Source organism: Salmo trutta, chromosome 16 (genome assembly GCF_901001165.1).
Source record: "Salmo trutta chromosome 16, fSalTru1.1, whole genome shotgun sequence".
Lineage (NCBI taxonomy): Eukaryota > Metazoa > Chordata > Actinopteri > Salmoniformes > Salmonidae > Salmo > Salmo trutta.
This window is the reverse complement of record NC_042972.1, coordinates 53,998,441-54,018,147: the sequence shown is the minus strand read 5'-3', so window position 1 is coordinate 54,018,147 and position 19,707 is coordinate 53,998,441. Positions and strand designations below refer to the sequence as shown.

The 19,707-nt window shown below is 43.2% G+C and overlaps 1 protein-coding gene and 1 long non-coding RNA gene across 3 annotated transcripts in view; one reads left to right on the top strand and one right to left on the bottom strand.

The window, feature by feature from the left end:
* LOC115151042 (interleukin-17 receptor D-like) overlaps window positions 1-19,707 on the bottom strand; it is a 49,639-nt gene that overhangs the window by 16,056 nt on the left and 13,876 nt on the right. For both annotated transcript variants that reach the window (XM_029694965.1, XM_029694964.1), the window contains exons 2-3: window positions 977-1,043; window positions 73-198 (exon numbers count right to left, since the gene is read on the bottom strand). In XM_029694965.1, coding sequence (XP_029550825.1) covers window positions 73-198; window positions 977-1,043 — 193 coding nt within the window. The remainder of the gene's footprint in view (window positions 1-72; window positions 199-976; window positions 1,044-19,707) is intronic.
* LOC115151043 (uncharacterized) lies at window positions 199-7,189 on the top strand. The gene is made up of 3 exons (XR_003867198.1): window positions 199-479; window positions 5,705-5,879; window positions 6,969-7,189. It is a non-coding gene; the product is annotated as an uncharacterized LOC115151043 (long non-coding RNA).

Below are 19,707 nucleotides of genomic sequence, written 5' to 3'. Positions count from 1 at the left end.
TTGATCTCGTCTGTATAATGACTATTTTATCATATGGAAGAATTTAAAATGCGTAGGGCATATGGTTCATACCTAGAGGGCTGGTCATCCAGTGGACCACCACAGCAGCCTGGCTGTCACAGGAGAGGTGGCTGAATGTCATATTGTTCACCCCATGGATGGCATGCTTCCCCAATGGACTCCAGTTCACAGAGCAGTCTGGCGGAGGAGAACAGAGGAGACGATAAGAGGATATCAGAGTTAGAGTATGCTAATGATGGAGACGAGAGGTTGTTGATTTTTTTAAAAGTCAAAACAACCTTACTGTCACAATTAAACTTGTTTACAGTGTTTAGAGTCCTAAAATTAGACTCCCTCTTCTACCGCACAGAGAATCACCCCCAAATCACACCTTAAAGAGAAGAAAGAGGATGGATCACAGAGCGTGGTTAAGATGGGAAGCTCAGAACAGGGCTCCCTGGATGAAGACTGATGGACAGGTGAGTGGGTGAGATTCTCTCTGAGCCAAGCCTGGGGACAAGAATGTGCAGCCATGCAAGGAGCTGTCCCCTCCTCTCCCATCTCTTTTGACTATGATCCCCATGTCCTCTCAGGTAGAGGTAGAGGAAGAGGAGCAGTGGGCTGTGTCACACGCCCCCTGGCTCTGAGCTGCAGTCGATTGTGATGCTAAACCAGAGAGGGGCTTTTCAGAAAAGCTGTTCCCTCTGACAGTCATGGATAACAGCAGCTGACTGCTGGGGAGAATTTATTATTTATTTATTTATTTTTTAAATCAGGATTTGTTACAGGAGAGAAAACGTTGACTTCGAGATATTAACTTCTAGTTGGTGGAGGGTCTGAGACAGAATTGGCAACTTGAGGTGGTAAAATGTCAACTTTAGTATGGAATGGAAAGGGCAGGCAGTTCTCATGCAAGGCCATGTGAAATAGTGAACACATTGAGAGCGATAGCGAGAGAGAAGAAGAAAGGACTCACTGTCTGTTCGGAATGTGACCCCTCGCTTCCGACCATTCTCGTCAGAACTTGACTGGACCTGGAGCCCCTGCAAGAAAGAAAGATGGTGAAACCACAAGGACAACTGGCAGACAGTAATACATACCAATACAACACAACCACCTCATGTTGCCGATGCTCAGACGGACAGGCTGTAGCCTCACAGGAATGCGTAGAAAATCAGCCTGCTTAAATGAACAATAATCCATAGAATTACGTACTTACATGAAATATTTGATCTGTATACAATAACCCAGCAGTTGGAATACTGTTGTATTGACAGCCAAACTGAAAGTAAGAGGGGCAATTCCATGGTAATGGAATTACGGCGAGGACTCAAGATTTTTCACTTTAAAATGTACTCCAAAAGAAAAACTTAAGGTTACTTGAGTGACCCCAGTTCTCTTAAATTATGAGTGAGACATCTTACAGCGGGATTCACCAGAATCTCCTAAGTAGCTTGAAGAACCAAAATCACACACGTCTGTCGGAGACAGTGGCGAATGAGGAAGCCCCTACCTTCATACTAAAGAGCTACTCGCCTGCCCTCTGATCATCGAGCAAACCAAACTTCCTCACACTCTTGCAAGTAGGGGAATGTGGTGAGATGTCTCCCTCATTATATCAGAGAATCGGGGTTATGCAAGTAACCTTAAGTTCTCTTTCAATTTTACGGTGGGATATGGCCAACTCTCGGATCGCACATGAGTTCGAAGCCAGGTAGATCAACGTATCAACCCTCAGAGGCTCGACACGGAGGACAGTATGCGCCAACAAAAGGTGCAGTGACGTCTAGTCGGTAGAACCTCGAAAGTAACAGGGGATGCCCAACAAGCCGCATCGCAAATATCCTGTAAGGAGATGACCTTGAACAGTGCCATACCCCTTGGTGGAGTGAGCCCAGAGGCACTGCGGAGGCAGTAACCCCTTGCTATTATAGGCCAATATATTATCTTTCACAATGCAATGTGACAATTGTTGACGAGAAAGGGGAGGTGCCCAGGAGAAAGAGTCAGACACACTTGTGCAAAGCTCTCATCCTATCCAAGTATATGCGCAATGAGCATACTGGACATAGAAAAGTCGGCGGGTGGAACGCCACAAGCTCCAAGGCGAGACAATTGTAATTGCTGTTAACCTTAGGCATAAAGGCGGGGTTGGGCAAATACGTAACCTTGGAAAAGCCCTGGGCAAACTGTAGGCACGAATGGTGAACTAACAGTGCTAATTCACTCACTTTGTGGATGTAAGGATGACCAGCAGAGCGTCTTAAAACGGAGAGATATTTCATCTCCACGCTTTCCAGCAGCTCAAAAAAAGCCAGCTGTGAAATAGCCTCAAGCACAATTGACAAATCCCATAACGGGACTAAATGCCTGGGAACTTGACGTAAGCAACGTGCCCCCTTCCTGAAACAACATAACGTGGGAGGGGGGTCCCACCGTGTTCTTTCCGAAGCTTACAAGCTTACATGACAGGCCGAGATAGACCTCAACAGTGAAGAGAAAGCCTTCCCTCTGTCCAAAAGGTCCTGCAGGAAGCATACAACCTTGCATACAGAGCATTGGTAAGGAATGATCCCCTTTTCAGTCACACAGCTTGTCAAAATACATCACTTATTTCCGTACAGTGAGCATGTAGAAGGGGCCCTAGCACTCTGGATAGTCTCTATGATCCAGAGAACCAAGCCTGTCGCATCCAGATTTAACCTCTCACAGACCAGGCCCAGAGGGCCATGGCTTCCGGGTGAGGTTGGATATTTATTTATTTTTATAAATAAAAAATAATTGCTTTGTTCACTTGGGTCAGCAGAGCCCTCTAACAGGAGTTGCCAAGGCTCACCGTGTAGCAGGAGAATCATCTCTGCTATCCAGAGCTTGCCTTGCCATCGAGGGGCTACCAAGATGAGAGATAAGCCTTCTTCCCTCACTCTGGCCAGAGTGGGGAGTACGAAGCTGAGGAAAAGCGTGAAGTAAAATCCTTGGCCAAGGGTGTGCTAGCGCGTCCACCCCCAGTGGTGCGTCTCACGCTAGCGCAAAGAACAACGAGCAGTGCATGTTTTGTTGAGATGCAAAGAGATCTGCAGATGCTTGACCGTATCGCTACCAGATATGTTTCACCACTTAGGGAAGGAGTCTCCGGTCCCCTTGATGGGGAAGTCTGCTCCTATGTTCAGCATGCCCGAGACATGAGTCGCATGTAGAGACAGTAGGTGTGCTCTGCTCAGCAGAATAATCCTGATGGATAGTCTGTGTAAGCACAGGAAGCGAGTGCTACCCTGGCTGTTGATGCACGCCACTACAGTCGTATTGTCCATTCTGATCAAGACGTAACAATTCCGAAGGAAGTGTAGAAGGTTTTTCATTGAAAGAAGCACTGCCAGCAATTCAAGGTAATTTGTGTGTGCAATATGGAGATGAGGTCCATACTCTGTTTTTTTGCATTTTCATCATGAACTGCGCCCCAGCCCGTGAGTGACGCATCTGTCGTCACCACTACCCCTAAGCCTAAGGGAATGCCAGGAACAAAGATCGAGGGACTTTTCCAGTGACTAAGAGTTGAAAGACATGCAGAAGTCACCTCTCTGGCGATTGAAAGTGACGCCTTGTACACAAATGTTGGGCAAACACTGAACTCTGGTGAATGATGGCTGACAATAAGAGGTAAGTTTGATAGTTTTCCAGTAGAGAAACTAGCTAACCAACTAGCTAGATAATCAACTATGGATTTCAATATTGAAATTGAAGTAGCTATTTGTTCTTCTGTTATTAAAAGCAGGCTATTGATAAGGGCAAGCGAGGTTAATGTTAGCTATCTAGCCAATATTTAACCATGTGGTTTAACCAAAGCCAAGGTGGTTTCGTTTTCTATACAACTCTGGTTTAACTAAGAGCATTGTACCTAAGTCGAGGAGGGGCTTAGTAGAGGAGGAGGATTTGCATGACTGGGTGGCAGAAGAGGGGGGAGAGGCAGGTTGAGAACAGACAGGGAAGAGGTCAGTGACTGAGAAGGGGGAGCCAACAGACGTCAGGCTCTGAATCAAATGATAGCCAACATTGTAAACCGCTAGCCGCATACAATTTGAAGTTGTTCTCTGCTCAGCTGACAGAGACAGGAGTCCATTCTATGCACAGCACTCTGGGGACTTCCTGTAGGTAACCATGTCATCCACCAATCATCCCGTAACTTAATCATTAGTGATACTGAGAATTCCTCCAATTTCTTTGATGCTGTATGAAGACATTGTGCACAGGACATTTGTCACATAGAGAGGATGACCAGCTTCTGTCTATTGGTTAGAAAGATGGTTCTATACTGTATGGTGGGACATTGTGTCTGTAAAAATGTATCTTGTATAATAACCGTCATATCGAAGTAAACTTGGGAGTCATGTGATGAAATGTGTGGTCCTCCCACTTACGATTCTGGAAACCATGCAGTTCATTAGGCTACAGACTATTTATTTAAAGGTGAAATAAAATGAAAAATAAATCATTTCACTGGATGGTGAAAGTGCTCGGTGTGAGTTTGATGCTCCTTTTGAATAAATGTCAAGGGTCTTATTCTGGTGACATGATGATCGATGATTTGATGCCGTTTGACAAATACAAATATTATCCATAATAATCTCATCATATAGACTAACCAACCCGCAGTGCCTACCCCGCACTGTAGGCCTTTCTGCAAGCTGTTGGCTAGAGCGCACGTGCCAAGACCAGAGTATGCACAGGCAACAGTTTGTAACAAAACTATCGTTCAAGTTGACAATGAGATGGAAACACATTGAACATTCGGTACATGAAAACTTAAGCAGAAAAAGTACATTTTGTGTGCACTACCTCAGTTTGGTGGAAACATACCACTGGTGGGAAAATATGCAGATTTTCTTAATGCAGATTTTGGAATATTTGCATGAAAATCTGTCACCTATTGGATAGAAACCTAGCTAATGCACAGCAATGAGTAGTGTAGGTAAGGGATGAAGTGAAAACCTATAGGAGGATAGCTCTCCACAAGGTGGGTTGGGCATGAAAGGACAGCAAGCTGTTAAATTCTGAGCCATGCTGACTGACAAGTGGCGTGGATTGGTACAGGGCAATTCCATGATAAACGGAGTGATGCCGAGACTCAGATTTTTCCCTTTTAAAATGTGTGTTAAACAAACCAACGATTGGAAATTGTTAAAAGTAGTCCTTGTGCATAGACTTGTATGGTTTGTTTCACTTTGACAGCATTGGTTGTTTGAAAAATCTGAATGTAGCATAACTCTACGGGAATGGAATTGCCCTACAGCTCGATTCAGTCCTACGTCGCGTTGTCACTCATTTAACTAAATGATTATCCATAGATGCCTCCTTTGATACAGCCACAGCAGTCTTGAAATGGACTGGACATTAAGATGTTAAAACACTTCAACTCCGACATTTGACATCTTATTTTCCTTTCTCTCACTCCAGTTCTCAGGAGACAGGTACAGTGTCTGTAGAGATAACACGCTTGACCAGGTGGAGTCAGGCTTCCGCTTCATTGCGCTGAGAGGAATCACCAAGTCTTCTAATGCCTTACATACACAACTTAGCACATACTGTATCGCTCAACCTTCCTCAAACTCCAGTGCCCTACATTCGTTTACCTATTTACCCATGTCTAAGGATTTTAAAATTGAGACTAAACCTAATTCCATATCCTGTATTGTTCTGCACTCTATAGATTATGCTGATGCCCCGCTGTAAGAACCTGGAGATAATTCACTGGTTCTGAGGGAGGTGACATGGACACACCTTCCAGCGCTACCGCTGTCTGAACAACAGCCAGGGTGTGGTCAAGACATCTGCTGCAAGTTCATCTTTAGTGTGTCGGCTCTGCTGCACCTGGGGCTAAAAAGGTATGGCAACACACTCCCAACAGTCATGTATGCTTAAAACATACTTGTATGCTCATTTGTGTTACTGGGGGCAAAAAAAACACAAAAAAAACAGGCAGTTGGGATGTTCTGTTGATAAATGTGTGAATTGGACCATTTTTCTGTCCTGCTAAGCATTCTAAATGTAACTAGTACTTTTGGGTGTCAATGACAATGTATGGATTAAAAAGTGCATCATTTTCTTAAGGAATGTAGTGATGTAAAAGTAGTTAAAACTATAAATAGTAAAATACATATACCCCCAAAAACTACTTTAGTACTTCAAAGTATTTTTACACCACTGCTGTTACTACAATTTAAAAAAGGTAAAAACTCAAAACAATTCTACAATATAAGGAAAACGCAATGTAAACTAGACCCTACAGTTGAGGGATGGGGATCGGCTACCTGGCTGTATAACTGGCTGACTGTATAGTAGGGCCGGGAAGATTCCAGTATCGCAATATTTTTTCCAGGGCAATAATTCTAACAAAGTGGACCAAACTCTGGTTCTTCAAAAACCTACAGTATGTAAAGTATTGTGTGTTATAGCTTGTCAAAATAAATACATGATGTATGTTTCAAACATTAGGGCTGTTTTCCTAAATAAGTTAAATCCGCTTCATGTTTTGTTTCCTTGCCATGCCACTAAAGAGTCCTGTCCCTACTGTATCGCTGACTGACAGTCTGGATAGCTGGCTGGCACTGCCAGTATATCAAAGATCTTATCCATCATGCTGTTGTAGAAAAGGATGCCCTTATCGCTGAGACAGAATGCCACACAATTAACCCCAACTAGGGAAATAGATTTATACAAAGCCTGGGAAACAATAACAGACCATTCAGACCATAGTAAGCCTTGTTACTGTGAGGCCTATGGTAGTTAAATGGCATTAAGTAAATACATGTAATGGAGCGGAATTTGCATCCGTTCATTTATCAAATTGACAAAACCCTGAGTCCTAACTTCAGATCCCCATGTGGAACTTGAGTTTTTGCAAAAATGTTCCACTGACGTCAATGCAGGATTTAAGCGAGTCTTTAACTTGCCCGTTTCTCTCCTCCTCTCAGGATGTGTTGAGGCCCCCAACAAGTTCAAACCTTTCTCCCACCAACACACACACGCTCCCATCAACACACACCCATACACACGCTCCCATCAACACACACACAAACTCCCACCTCTCCCTGCCCCTACCCACAGATTCCGACCTGCACCTCCAGATGTGGGCTCCCGAGTGGCCCAGCGGTCTAAGGCACCTCATCTCAGTGCAAGAGTCGTCACTACAGTCCCTGGTTCGAATCCAGGCTGTATCACATCCGGCCGTGATTGGGAGTCCCATAGGGCGGTGCACAATTGGCCCAGCGTCGTCCGGGTTTGGGCGGTGTAGGCAAGTCATTGTAAATAAGAATTTGTTCTCAACTGACTTGCCTAGTTAAATAAAGGTTAAATAAATTAAAAATGTGTGTGTGTGTGTTTGGAGTGAAGCAGAAAGAGGGAGACCGGCTAGAGACTAGACCACCACGGCTGAACAGGAAAAGCCATTAACTGTGGTATCCACCTTCCACCACCATCCGCATCACTTCCATGTGTTCTTAACCCAACCATTACCTATTCATCAATAGATTTCCCAAAGGTCATACAGGAGAGGCTCCATGCTCTTAAACAGGTTTTTCCACATTTCAACACTTTTTTTTCTCTCAGTCTCTCCATCCCACACTTTAGGCTAAAAACACACCTCAGTCTTTTACAAGGAGCTGAAGCAAATGATCCTTAATTATTCTAATCCAACATACTGTATATCCCTATAGAGAACTCAAGTACTGTGCGTGTCAGATACCGTGTGCGTTTTAACCCATCACTTGTGGTCAGGATGTGCTAGAAAAGGGCCACTCCGCTGAGGAATTCTTCTGGAAGCGAGCTCTGCTTATCCTGGGCAGTAAGGTTGCTGACCAAGACACATTCTCCTGGAGAGGAAACTTGAGTTGTTGACCAATTTGAACCATTTATTTTTAAGTACCTTGTCAGTCAGCGCTCTGTTAACGCCATATTTGAAGTATGGGTAGTTCTGTACCGACCTGAAGTGCATTATGTGACAAGCCATGGAAAACCCTCAGGCCTGCAAGGCGTTTGTTGAACCGTAACCCTTCCACCGTGGATGAATTAAACAATCAAATCAAACGGCCAAATCAAACAAAAACCTTTTTTTTTTTTACGCGTGTGAACGCTGGAATTAGAATGCATGGTAGTAAAGGAGAGAAAATAGACAGGCAGTGAGTGTCGTTGCGTGTCAAATTAGAAAGCAAGTATATTCTCACGGGCTATGCAAAGCAATGCTGGAAAAATATGAGGATAAATTGCCAGAAAATAGACTTTGTGCACTGTGACGTCTGGAATTGTGACATGTTTAGTTAAAGTGTCTATTTAGTGTTGATGATGATGATAATACGTATTTGAAAACAACAACGTTATGCCTACCGGTGTTGATTGGATCACAGGCATATAGCCGAGGCAGGCTACGGCTGGGAAACTCCAGGAAGTCCAATTTCAAATAGAGAATACTGTTAGAAGAAAGAACGAGACTAGCTAAATTCTTTATATACTGTTTAAAGCAGACAGGTAGGGTGGCTCCCGTAGGACATAAGGGGAGTCAAAAAGGAACACACAACAATAATGCACATGGGCTACATAGCGAACATAATTACAACTGTTTATTATGGGTGCTGGTGACAATTACATTGGCATACACTGCGTAGTGTATGTGAATCGACGTTCTCTACTATCGCGTGCACATTTTTACTCAGTTGACAGCGTATGTGTGAGATTTGGGCTTTACTCCTCTCAATTCAATCTTCAGAGCAAAGACCTGACATTTTATTGTGAGTCAAATGAACGTTGCTCACGGCTTTTTCAAAGTTTTAAAAGGGACATTTTCAGAGGTAGCTACAAGGCTAACTACTAACTAACAAAATGTTTACTGCCACAGAGAGGAAGGCGGTAGCTCCCTAATTTCTCATTTAGCAGGGGAATGAAGTGGTGCCTTGGGGTTGTACTTATGGGCTCCTGGGCCTGCCGTCCTGGGGTTTAACACCCTGCTCTCAGCAGGAGGTCACAACTCTCACACACAGACGACAAAACACACAGTAACCTGCAACAAACCCTTGCCACCCGCCTCACCTGTATCCAATCAGTAGGCTAACAGCCCAACCACAGCATCACACCTCTGATACAGGCCGAGGGGTGTGTGTGGGAGGGCGGGGGGGGGGGGGGGGGGGGTCGACAACACCGCACTCTCTACGACACCCTCCCCCCCCCCCCGATGGCCATTTACAGCCTCAATATACATGCCTTTGTTCCTGCTGCTAGAGGATGTTGGTTTGGTCTTCCCTGCCTGCATGCCGGGGGGGATAGGGGGAGATAGGCACTCCCCAACCTCCTGCCAAATGTATGACCATATCAGACATATATTTCTCTCAGATTACACAGATGAATTCAAAAACAAACCCAATTTTGTGCTGCCCACTGCACTGAGGCTAGGAAACACTGTCACTACTGATAAATCCACAATAATTGAGAATGTCAATAAGCATTTTTCTACGGCTGGCCATGCTTTCCACCTGGCTACCCCTACCCCGGTCAACAGCCCTGCGCTCCCCACAGCAACTCGCCCAAACCTCCCCCACTTCTCCTTCACTCAAATTCAGATAGCTGATGTTCTGAAAGAGCTGCAAAATCTGGTCCCCTATAAAATCAGCCGGACTAGACAATCTGGACCCTCTCGTTCTAAAATGATCTGCCAAAATTATTGCAACCCCTATTACAAGCCTGTTCAACCTCTTTTGTATTGTCTGAGATACCCATAGATTGAAGAGGGGGATGACCGCGGCAGCTTTCCAAAGGGGGTGACACTCTAGACCCAAACTGCCACAGACCTATATCTATCCTACCCTGTCTTTCTAAGGCCTTCAAAAGCCAAGTTAACAAAACAGATTACCGACCATTTCGAATCCCACCGTACCTTCTCCGCTATGCAATCTGGTTTCAGAGCTGGTCATGGGTGCACCTCAGCCACGCTCAAGGTCCTAAACGATATCATAACCGCCATCGATAAGAGACATTACTGTGCAGCCGTATTCATCGACCTGGCTAAGGCTTTCGACTATCAATCACAACATTCTTATTGGCAGACTCAAAAGCCTTGGTTTCTCAAATGATTGCCTCGCTTTGTTCACCAACTACTTCTCCGATAGAGTTCAGTATGTCAAATCGGAGGGCCTGTTGTCCGGACCTCTGGCAGTGTCTATGGGGGTGCCACACGGTTCAATTCTCGGGCCGACTCTTCTCTGTATATATCAATGATGTTGCTCTCGCTGCTGGTGATTCTTTGATCCACCTCTACGTAGACGACACCATTCTGTATACCTCTGGCCCTTTGTTGGACACTGTGTTAACTAACCTCCAGATGAGCTTCAATGCCATACAACTCTCCTTCCGGGGCCTCCGACTGCTCTTAAAAGCAAGTAAACTAAATGCATGCTCTTCAACCAGACTCACATTAAACATCTCCAATTCTAAATTAAATCTAGAATCGGCTTCCTATTTCGCAACAAAGCATCCTTCACTAATGCTGCCAAACATACCCTCGGAAAACTGACCATCCTTCCGATCCTCGACTTCGGCGATGTCATTTACAAAATAGCCTCCAACACTCTACTCAACAAATTGGATGCAGTATATCACAGTGCCATCTGTTTTGTCACCAAAGCCCCATATACTACCCACCACTGTGACCTGTATGATCTTGTTGGCTGGCCCTCGCTTCATACTCGTCGCCAGACCCATTGGCTCCAGGTCATCTACAAGTCTCTGCTAGGTAAAGCCCCGCCTTATCTCAGCTCACTGGTCACCGTAGCAGCACCCACCCGTAGCACGCGCTCCAGCAGGAAAATCTCACTGGCCACCCCCAAAGCCAATTCTTCCTTTGGCCGCCTCTCCTTCCAGTTCTCTGCTGCCAATGACTGGAACAGCTGCAAAAATCTCTGAAGCTGGAGACTCTTACCTCCCTCACAAGCTTTAAGCACCAGCTGTCAGAGCAGCTCACAGATCACTGTAAATAGCCCATCCAATCTACCTCATCTCCATACTGTATTTATCTTGCTCCTTTGCACCTCAGTATCTCAACTTGCACATTCATCTTCGGCAGATCCTACCATTCCAGTGTTTAATTGCTATATTGTAATTACTTCACCACCATGGCCTATTTATTGCCTTACCTCTTATCCTACCTCATTTGCACATGCTGTATATAGATTTTTCTACTGTATTATTGATTGTATGTTTGTTTATTCCATGTGTAACTGTGCTGTAGTATGTGTCGAACTGCTTTGCTTTATCTTGGCCAGGTCGCAGTTGCAAATGAGAACTTGTTCTCAACTAGCCTACCTGGTTAAATAAAGGTGAAATAAAACATAAATAAAAAGAATAAACTCCCATATCTACTGGGTGAAATACCACAGTGTACCATCACAGCAGCAAGATGTGTGACCTGTTGCCACAAGGGCAACCAGTGAAGAACAAACACCATTGTAAATACAACCCATATTTATGTTTATTTCTTTTCCCCTTTGTACATCTTTACAACGCTGTGTATAGACAATGACATTTGAAACATCTTTATTCCTTTGGAACTTTGTGAGTGTAATGTTCACTGTTAATTTGTATTGTTTATTTCACTTTTGTTTATCATTTACTTCACTTGCTTTGGCAGTGTAAACATATGTTTCCCATGACAATAAAGCCCTTGAGGAGTTGAATTGAGAGAGGGAATTGAGAGAGGCAGGGGAGACTCCAGCACTCCTTACTTCCTTCTGATGTTCCCTCTCCTTCTCTCCCCCTGTGTGTCAAATGGCCTCAAGAGTCAACTGGCATCTTAAAACTTCAAATGAACAGCTCAGGGTGAGAGGGAATGGGGTGGTGGTGTGGTGCAATTAACTGGCTGTATCCCATGTGGCAGACCAGCGGGGTCCCATGTTGTTGGCTGAGCGTGAGGGGAGGGTCAGGCCCCGGTCACACTGCTCCCTGAATATTATAGGGCTGTAGAGGACACAGGGGGGCTGGGCCGGACCGGACTAATAACATACCATACTCTCTGGAGCTGGGAGGGGAGGAAAGGGGTTTAGTTAGTTGTTGTGGATCAACTGATAATGCAGGCCCACAATTCCAACTAAAATCATTATAATTTAAAATATATATTTTGATTCATATATAGTGCTTTTTCAACAGGTTCTCAAAGTGCTTTAGAGGTCTCCTAACTACTACTGAATGAGTTCCAAGATCAAAAGAGACAAAAAAAACAGGAAGTTGTGGTTGTACACAATAGGAATAAAGACAAAGGCACTTATTCTACACCCAACCTGCACCACCATACAGACAACATTTGGGCAGCAGTAGCTTTGTAGCCAGGACAGGGTATGATCATAAGGAAAGTGCAAAATCTCAGTGGGGACTTGTCTGAATACAGCTCTGCAGCAGCAGGTAGACAGTAGCTGAGGGCTGCTATCTATGGGCCAGACTTGGGTTCAAATACTGTTTGAATGCGTTCAAATACTTTCACGTTTGTAAATTAGCCCGTCTCCAGTTCTCAATCAAGCACAGCTAAAGTTTTTGGAATGATTTCAAATACAATTTGAACCCAGGTCTGCTATGGGCGTCCTCCTCTCTAGCTGCCGGGACCAGACCTATCAAAACCAGGTGTTCCTTCCTGCTCCTCTCTCCAGAATAACAATAATTATATCATGTGAGAGACAGCCGCTTCTCACGCACACACACGCACGCCAGCCTTCTGCCCCGAGCCCAGCAAAACCCTTCAAGATGCTTGTTCGGTTAAGGAAACATGAGCGTCTCTCACCCTGTTAGGATATCGTTAAAACACAGGCCTCTATGCTAAATCCACTCACAAGGACAGATGTTTAGTTGGTCAAAATTAGAATGTAGTTAATAGCAAAAAGATTTGAATATTATTCTATCGGTTGGTCACAGTTGCGCAAAGTGTTCAGAAGAGCCAAGAGGATTAAAAGACAACTTGTTTTTCTTTCTGGCGTGATATAACCTCACAACACGTGTAATTAATTGAAGAGAACACAGCAGAACTAAGCAGATCCAGCATTATTACAGGTGGAGATGGTTCCCTTTCAAAATCACCCATTAGCAGCTGAACATATGGAGACAACTCCACACAAAGCAACTGAGAAATCTGTAAAAAGGCAACTATTTCTTTGATCCCCTGCCTATGTTCTGCCCCCATCCATTTCTTCTCCTGAACATCAGAGCCATTTTTTTTTTTTTACTTTTTTGAAGAAACATGTACACCATCATCTCTCATTTGGTAAATAGAATGCACGCCTCATTGAGAGAAATCCCAAACACTGATTAATTACACTTAAATTACAGCTTCACCCTTGGAAGGAGGGAGGGAGAGATGGAGGGGGAGGAGCAGTGGTGGAAAAAGTACACAATTGTCAGAGTAAAAGATACCTTATTAGAAAATGACTTAAGTAAAAGTCACCCAGTAAAATATAACTTGAGTAAGTCTAAAAGTATTTTGTTTTAAATATCAAAAGTAAATGTAATTGCTAAAATATACTTAATCAAAAGTAAATAATTTCAAATTCCTTATATTAAGCAAAACAGACGGCACCATTTTCTTATTTTCTTTTTAACGGATAGCCAGAGGCACACTCCAACACTTAAACTTAATTTACAAATTAAGATTGTGTTTAGTGAGTCCGCCAGAGCAGAGGAAGTAGGGATGACCAGGGATATTCTCTTGTTAAGTGTGTAAATGAGAAAATGTTCGTGTCCTGCTGAACATTCATAATGTAAAGAGTACTTTTGGGTGTCAGGGAAAATGTATGTAGTAAAAATTACATTATTTTCTTTAGGAATGTAGTGGAGTCAAAGGAAAAGTTTGACAATATAAATAGTAAAGTACAGATACAAAAAAAAAAAGTAAAATACTAAAGTACTACTTAAGTACTTTACACCACTGTGGAGTAGGGAAAGGGGAGGAGAGGGAGAGGGTGGAGGGGGGCGTAGGAGAGGGCAGGAAGAAGAGAGGTAGGCAGGAAAAGGGGAGGGGGGCAACTAATCTTACTGCCTGGAGGGAAGGAAAGAAAGACTTGCTCTTAATTAAAATCAGTAACATTTGTTGGTTGTGTGTTGTAAGGTTCAACTAACCCCCTTGTCCTAAAACTACAAATCACCCCACTTTTGAAAAAGGGACAGGCAGACCTTGTTTGTGTGAGCAATATGACTGTTAATCAGAAATAAAATGGACAACACAAATAAGAAATAAAATAGAAAATTAAACCCATCTAAAGTAGGTGGGAAACAGCGCCGCACCACTATTATTGCTTTTTGTGCAGAGCTAAGGAACTTCAAGCAGTATGACATCGTGCTCTTCTATCGCGTATGAAATGCCATCTAGGGGGGGGGGGGGGGGGGGGGGACGCTCAATGTTTGCTGTACCTTCTTTATTGATGTAATACCGCAAACGGACGTTGCAGTTTCACCATGTTTCAACCTTTTAGTAAAAGTATGATATATTTATGCTTGAAGTCGGAAATCTGAAGTAGGAACTTTGCAGAAGTACGTGTCAATGACGTGCAAGTGTTTTCTGACTTACGTGTTAGTTATAGGGCTGGCTTTAGTTCATTTGGAACCACCTACGTACAAACATGTTAGAGCTAACACATGTGGGCATTGTCACTAGTTACCACAGCAACAAAGTCAAATTGGCTATTTAGTACAAATGAAGGAAAACCCCCCCAAAAAAATTGCTTTTTGGTCTTGACTTATTTAAGGTTAGCAGTGTGGTTAAGTTTATGGTTAGGTTAAAAATCAGATTTTAAGAAAATAAGTTGTAGAAATAGGTGGGGTTTATGACTTTGGTAAGTAAATAGGACCCGTGTGGGCTCCTCATTTCCTGTTAACCTGTTGCTACTGTGGCATACTGTGGTCTTGCAATGCACTTCGACTGTTGGGAGATGTTGGATGGGCTGGTGAAACGGTGAGTAAGAAAAGACCTACAGTATATTATTCTGATGAGTGGAAGTGTATAGGTGAAATGTAAACAGCTGGGATGCCTTGTTTCAGGAGACGTGTGCATGGTGGTGCTACAGCAAGAGTTTTCCTAGCTAGCAAGTAGCAGTTACTCGCTAACTATACAAGTTTGGCTTGCTAGTGAGCTATAGTACTAACACATCACCATAGTAGTGTAACCATATGCAATTCTGGTCTTCAAAACAGGCAAGGTTTCTCTTCAGTAATACACCTAGCTGTCAAAGGGAATCTGCTTGCTGGCCAATATGATATAAAATGCTTCAAAGTAATAACAAAACGTGCAAACTACAGTTCAGGTACACACTGAGGATGTACGCAAGTCATTAAAACGTGCTAACCCTCGCAAGGCTGCCGGCCCAAACTGCATCCCTAGCTGTGCCCTCAAAGCATGTGCAGACCAGCTGGCTGGTGTGTTCTCAGACATTATTCAAATCTCTCTAGCTCAGGCCGCTATACCCACCTGCTTCAAGATGTCCACGATCATCCCAGTGCCAAGAAAGGGAAAGTAACTGAACTGGATGACTACCAACCAGTAGTACTAACTTCCGTCATCAAGAAGTGCTTCAAGAGGCTAGTCAAAGACCATATCACCTCCTCGCTCCCCGACACTCAACCCTCTCCAATTCGCCTACAGCCCTGAAAGATCTATGGACAACACAACCGCCATTACACTGCACAATGCTCTTACCCACCCAGAAAAAAGGAATGCATATGTGAGGATGCTGTTCAGACTACAGCTCAGTCTTCAATACCATAGTGCCCTATAAACTCATGGCCCTGGGTCTGAACTCCTTCCTATGCAACTAGGTCCTGGACCACAGGGGGTGAAGATAAGCAACATTACCTGACATAGATTATCAACACGGGGACGCCCCACAAGGGTGCATCCTCAGTCCCCTCATGCATGTATGTATGTATGTATGTATGCATGCATGCATGCATGCAGTCGGAAGTTTACATACACTTAGGTTGGAGTCATCAAAACTCGTTTTTCAACCACTCCACAAATTTCTTCTTAACAAACTATACTTTTGGAAAGTCGGTTAGGACATCTACTTTGTGCATGACAAGTCATTTTTCCAACAATTGTTTACAGACAGATTATTTCCAGAAAGTTATGTCATGGCTTTAGAAGCTTCTGATAGGCTAATTGACATCATTTGAGTCAATTGGAGGTGTACCTGTGGATGTATTTCAAGGCCTACCTTCAAACTCAGTGCCTCTTTGCTTGACATCATGGGAAAATCAAAAGAAAATCAGCCAAGACATCAGAAAAAAAATTGTAGACCTCCACAAGTCTGGTTCATCCTTGGGAGCAATTTCCAAAACACCTGAAGGTACCACATTCATCTGTACAAACAATAGTACGCAAGTATAAACACCATGGGACCACGCAGCAGTCATACCGCTCAGGAGGGAGACACATTCTGTCTCCTAGAGATGAACGTACTTTGGCACAAAAAGTGCAAATCAATCCCAGAACAACAGCAAAGTACCTTGTGAAGATGCAGGAGGAAACGGGTACAAAAGTATCTATATCCACAGTAAAACGAGTCCTATAAATCGACATAACCTGAAAGGCCGCTCAGCAAGGAAGAAGCCACTGCTCCAAAAACTGCCATAAAAAAGCCAGACTACAGTTTGCAACTGCACATGGGGACAAAGATCGTACTTTTTGGAGAAATGTCCTCTGGTCTGTTGAAACAAAAATAGAACTGTTTGGCCATAATGACCATCACTATGTTTGGAGGAAAAAGGGGAAGGCTTGCAAGCCGAAGAACACCATCCCAACCGTGAAGCACAGGGGTGGCAGCATCATGTTGTGGGGGTGCTTTGCTGCAGGAAGGACTGGTGCACTTTACAAAATAGATGGCATCATGAGATAGAAAAATTATTGGGATATATTGAAGCAACAACTCAAGACATCAGTCGGGAAGTTAAAGCTTGGTCGCAAATGGGTCTTCCAAATGGACAATGACCCCAAGCATACTTCCAAAGTTGTGGAGAAATAGCTGAAGGACAACAAAGTCAAGGTATTGGAGTGGCCATCACAAAGCCCTGACCTCAATCCTATAGAAAATATGTAGGCAGAACTGAAAAAGCGTGTGCTAGCAAGGAGGCCTACAAACCTGACTCAGTTACATCAGCTCTGTGAGGAGGAATGGGCCAAAATTTACCCAACTTATTGTGGGAAGCTTGTGGAAGGTTACCTGAAACATTTGACCCAAGTTAAACAATTTAAAGGCAAGGCTACCAAATACCAATTGAGTGTATGTAGACTTCTGACCCACTGGGAATGTGATGAAAGAAATAAAAGATGAAATAATTATTATTCTGGCATTTCACATTCTTAAAATAAAGTGGTGATCCTAACTGCCTTAAGACAGGGAATTTTTACTAGGATTAAATGTCAGGAATTGTGAAACACCTTAGCTAAATACATTTAAACTCAGTTTATGTAAACTTCTGACTTCAACTGTATGTTAGGAAGAATACCTATACAGATTTCTGTCTGCATGGGTGTGTGAGGACTAACCTACTTCTTAAGAATGTGTGGCTGGAAGTTGGACAGCGTACTAACCGCAAATCATATCTGGTTTATGTTTCGAATCTGGAATCTTACCATATACTGTATAAAAAAATCATCTTAATTTTGGCTATTGTCCTTTCCACGTGCACCCTATGCTTTGCTCTTTGTCATCTTGACATCTGGTTCTGGCATTTGTAGGTTGGAAGGAATGTTCAATCTCAGGCCAATTTCCTCCTCACCTTTCTCAATGAGAAACCCCTTGTCTGCCATGAGCCCATCACCTATCTTAAGGTAGCCACATTGAAGCAGACTTTGTAACATCAGAGTTACTGCACTTTATAAATTTTTCTCTGTCAGAAATGGATCCTGTGTAGAGGGTGGATGCAAATATAACTGAGTCATGTGGATCACATTATCAGAGGCTTCAGTGTGTTGGTAGACTTGTAGTTGTAATAAGTTTGATTTTACAGTAGCAGTGAGCTTGGTTACTCCATCTTTAACTCTGTGCAATCTAAACTGAACAAAAATAAACGCAACATGTAAAAGTGTTGGTCCCATGTTTCATGAGCTGAAATAAATTCCAGAAATGTTTCATATGCACAAAAAGCTTCTCTCTCAAAATGTTGTGCAGAAATGTGTTTACATCCCTGTGAGTGAGCACTTCTCCTTTGCCAAGATTCACCATCCACCTGACAGGTTTGGCATATCTAGAAGCTGATTAAACAGCACAATTACACAGGTGCACCTTGTGCTGGGGACAATAAAAGGACACTTTAAAAATGTGCAGTTGTGTCACAACGCCACAGAAGTCTCAAGTTGAGGAAGCGTGCAATTGGCATGCTGACTGCAGGAATGTCCACCAGAGCCGTTTTATATATTTCAATTGACTGATTTCCTTCTATTAAATTGTTGCATGTTACGTTTATATTTTTGTTCAGTATAATTTTCCATGAACGAAAATAGTGTTGTTTCAGCTGTTTCAAGCTGGTGTACAAAATCGAAAGTAAAAGACGCAAAAACAAAACTTAGGAACGGGATGAATAGAAATAGCACACAGAACATACCTACCGCTTCTTAGACTTTCTTTCACGTAAAATGATAGAAATGTGAGTTATAGATCTATGTGAATTTGGTCAGGTCGCCCAAAAAGTTACATATTGCCACTAAGTCTCTGCACCTGTCATGGTCTGTTGTCATGGTTACCAGACTGCCACAGCAACCAGACCAAATCCTCTTGTGACAAGATGCAGGAGTTCTAAAATTCTCAGATAGGTCATTCTACTTTTATTTAGTCACATTGTGGAGCTATTTTCTGTAAGCTCTCCATTACCTTGTAAATAATGTTGTGGGTGTATTTTCCTGTAATAATGAATTTTAAAAAAGCAGCTGAAGACATTGTCAGCTATACTCTTGTCCTTATTTGAACTGGCTATCCAGCTAGCTAGGAACGAACCAAAACACTTAGAAAATTGCTTTTTAGTTGCCTGGCTTGTTAGGTTGACATTTACTGAATTCCTTTTTAAAACGGCGTAGTTTACTGGTATTAAAATAGTGTACTTTCTATCTGGAGCACCGGGCTGCTGATGTCATGCAGAGGCTGACGTTTTGTACTTTTTAAACTACAATGACAAGTGATGTCGGACGACAGTAGATTGTTCATGATGTAGCTATGACAATTGTCTACAGACATGTTGATAGATGAACTGTAAACCAGCCTTTACATGTGCCCCAAGCACACCGTTTTAAAATGTTCTGTTCACTTGTAGCAGAGAAAGGATTTCTGCCTGCAGCCCATAGACACCATGAAGATTTTTTGCAAAAAGTGTCTGAGGTCCAAGTGACTGGTTACGGTTGCTAATCTCTGATTGGGCAATCACTGTTCAGTGGCAGAGTTTAGCTTCGGGTCAATTGGATACTTTTTCCACCACTGGTCTGAGGCAGTCGTTAAATAACGATCAATTTCAAGATCAACTTTAGTAACAATGGTTTTGGGAAACTCAGAATCTCACAATGCTCCTACGAAGGTTCTAACGAACGTAGCCTTAAGACGCTTTTGGGAAACCAGGCCCTGATTGGTCTGCTCAGATAATGACGTTCTTAGCTAGCCAGTTCAGAGGGACTAAGTCCAAGGCTGAACTGATCAAAGAAAAACGAACAAA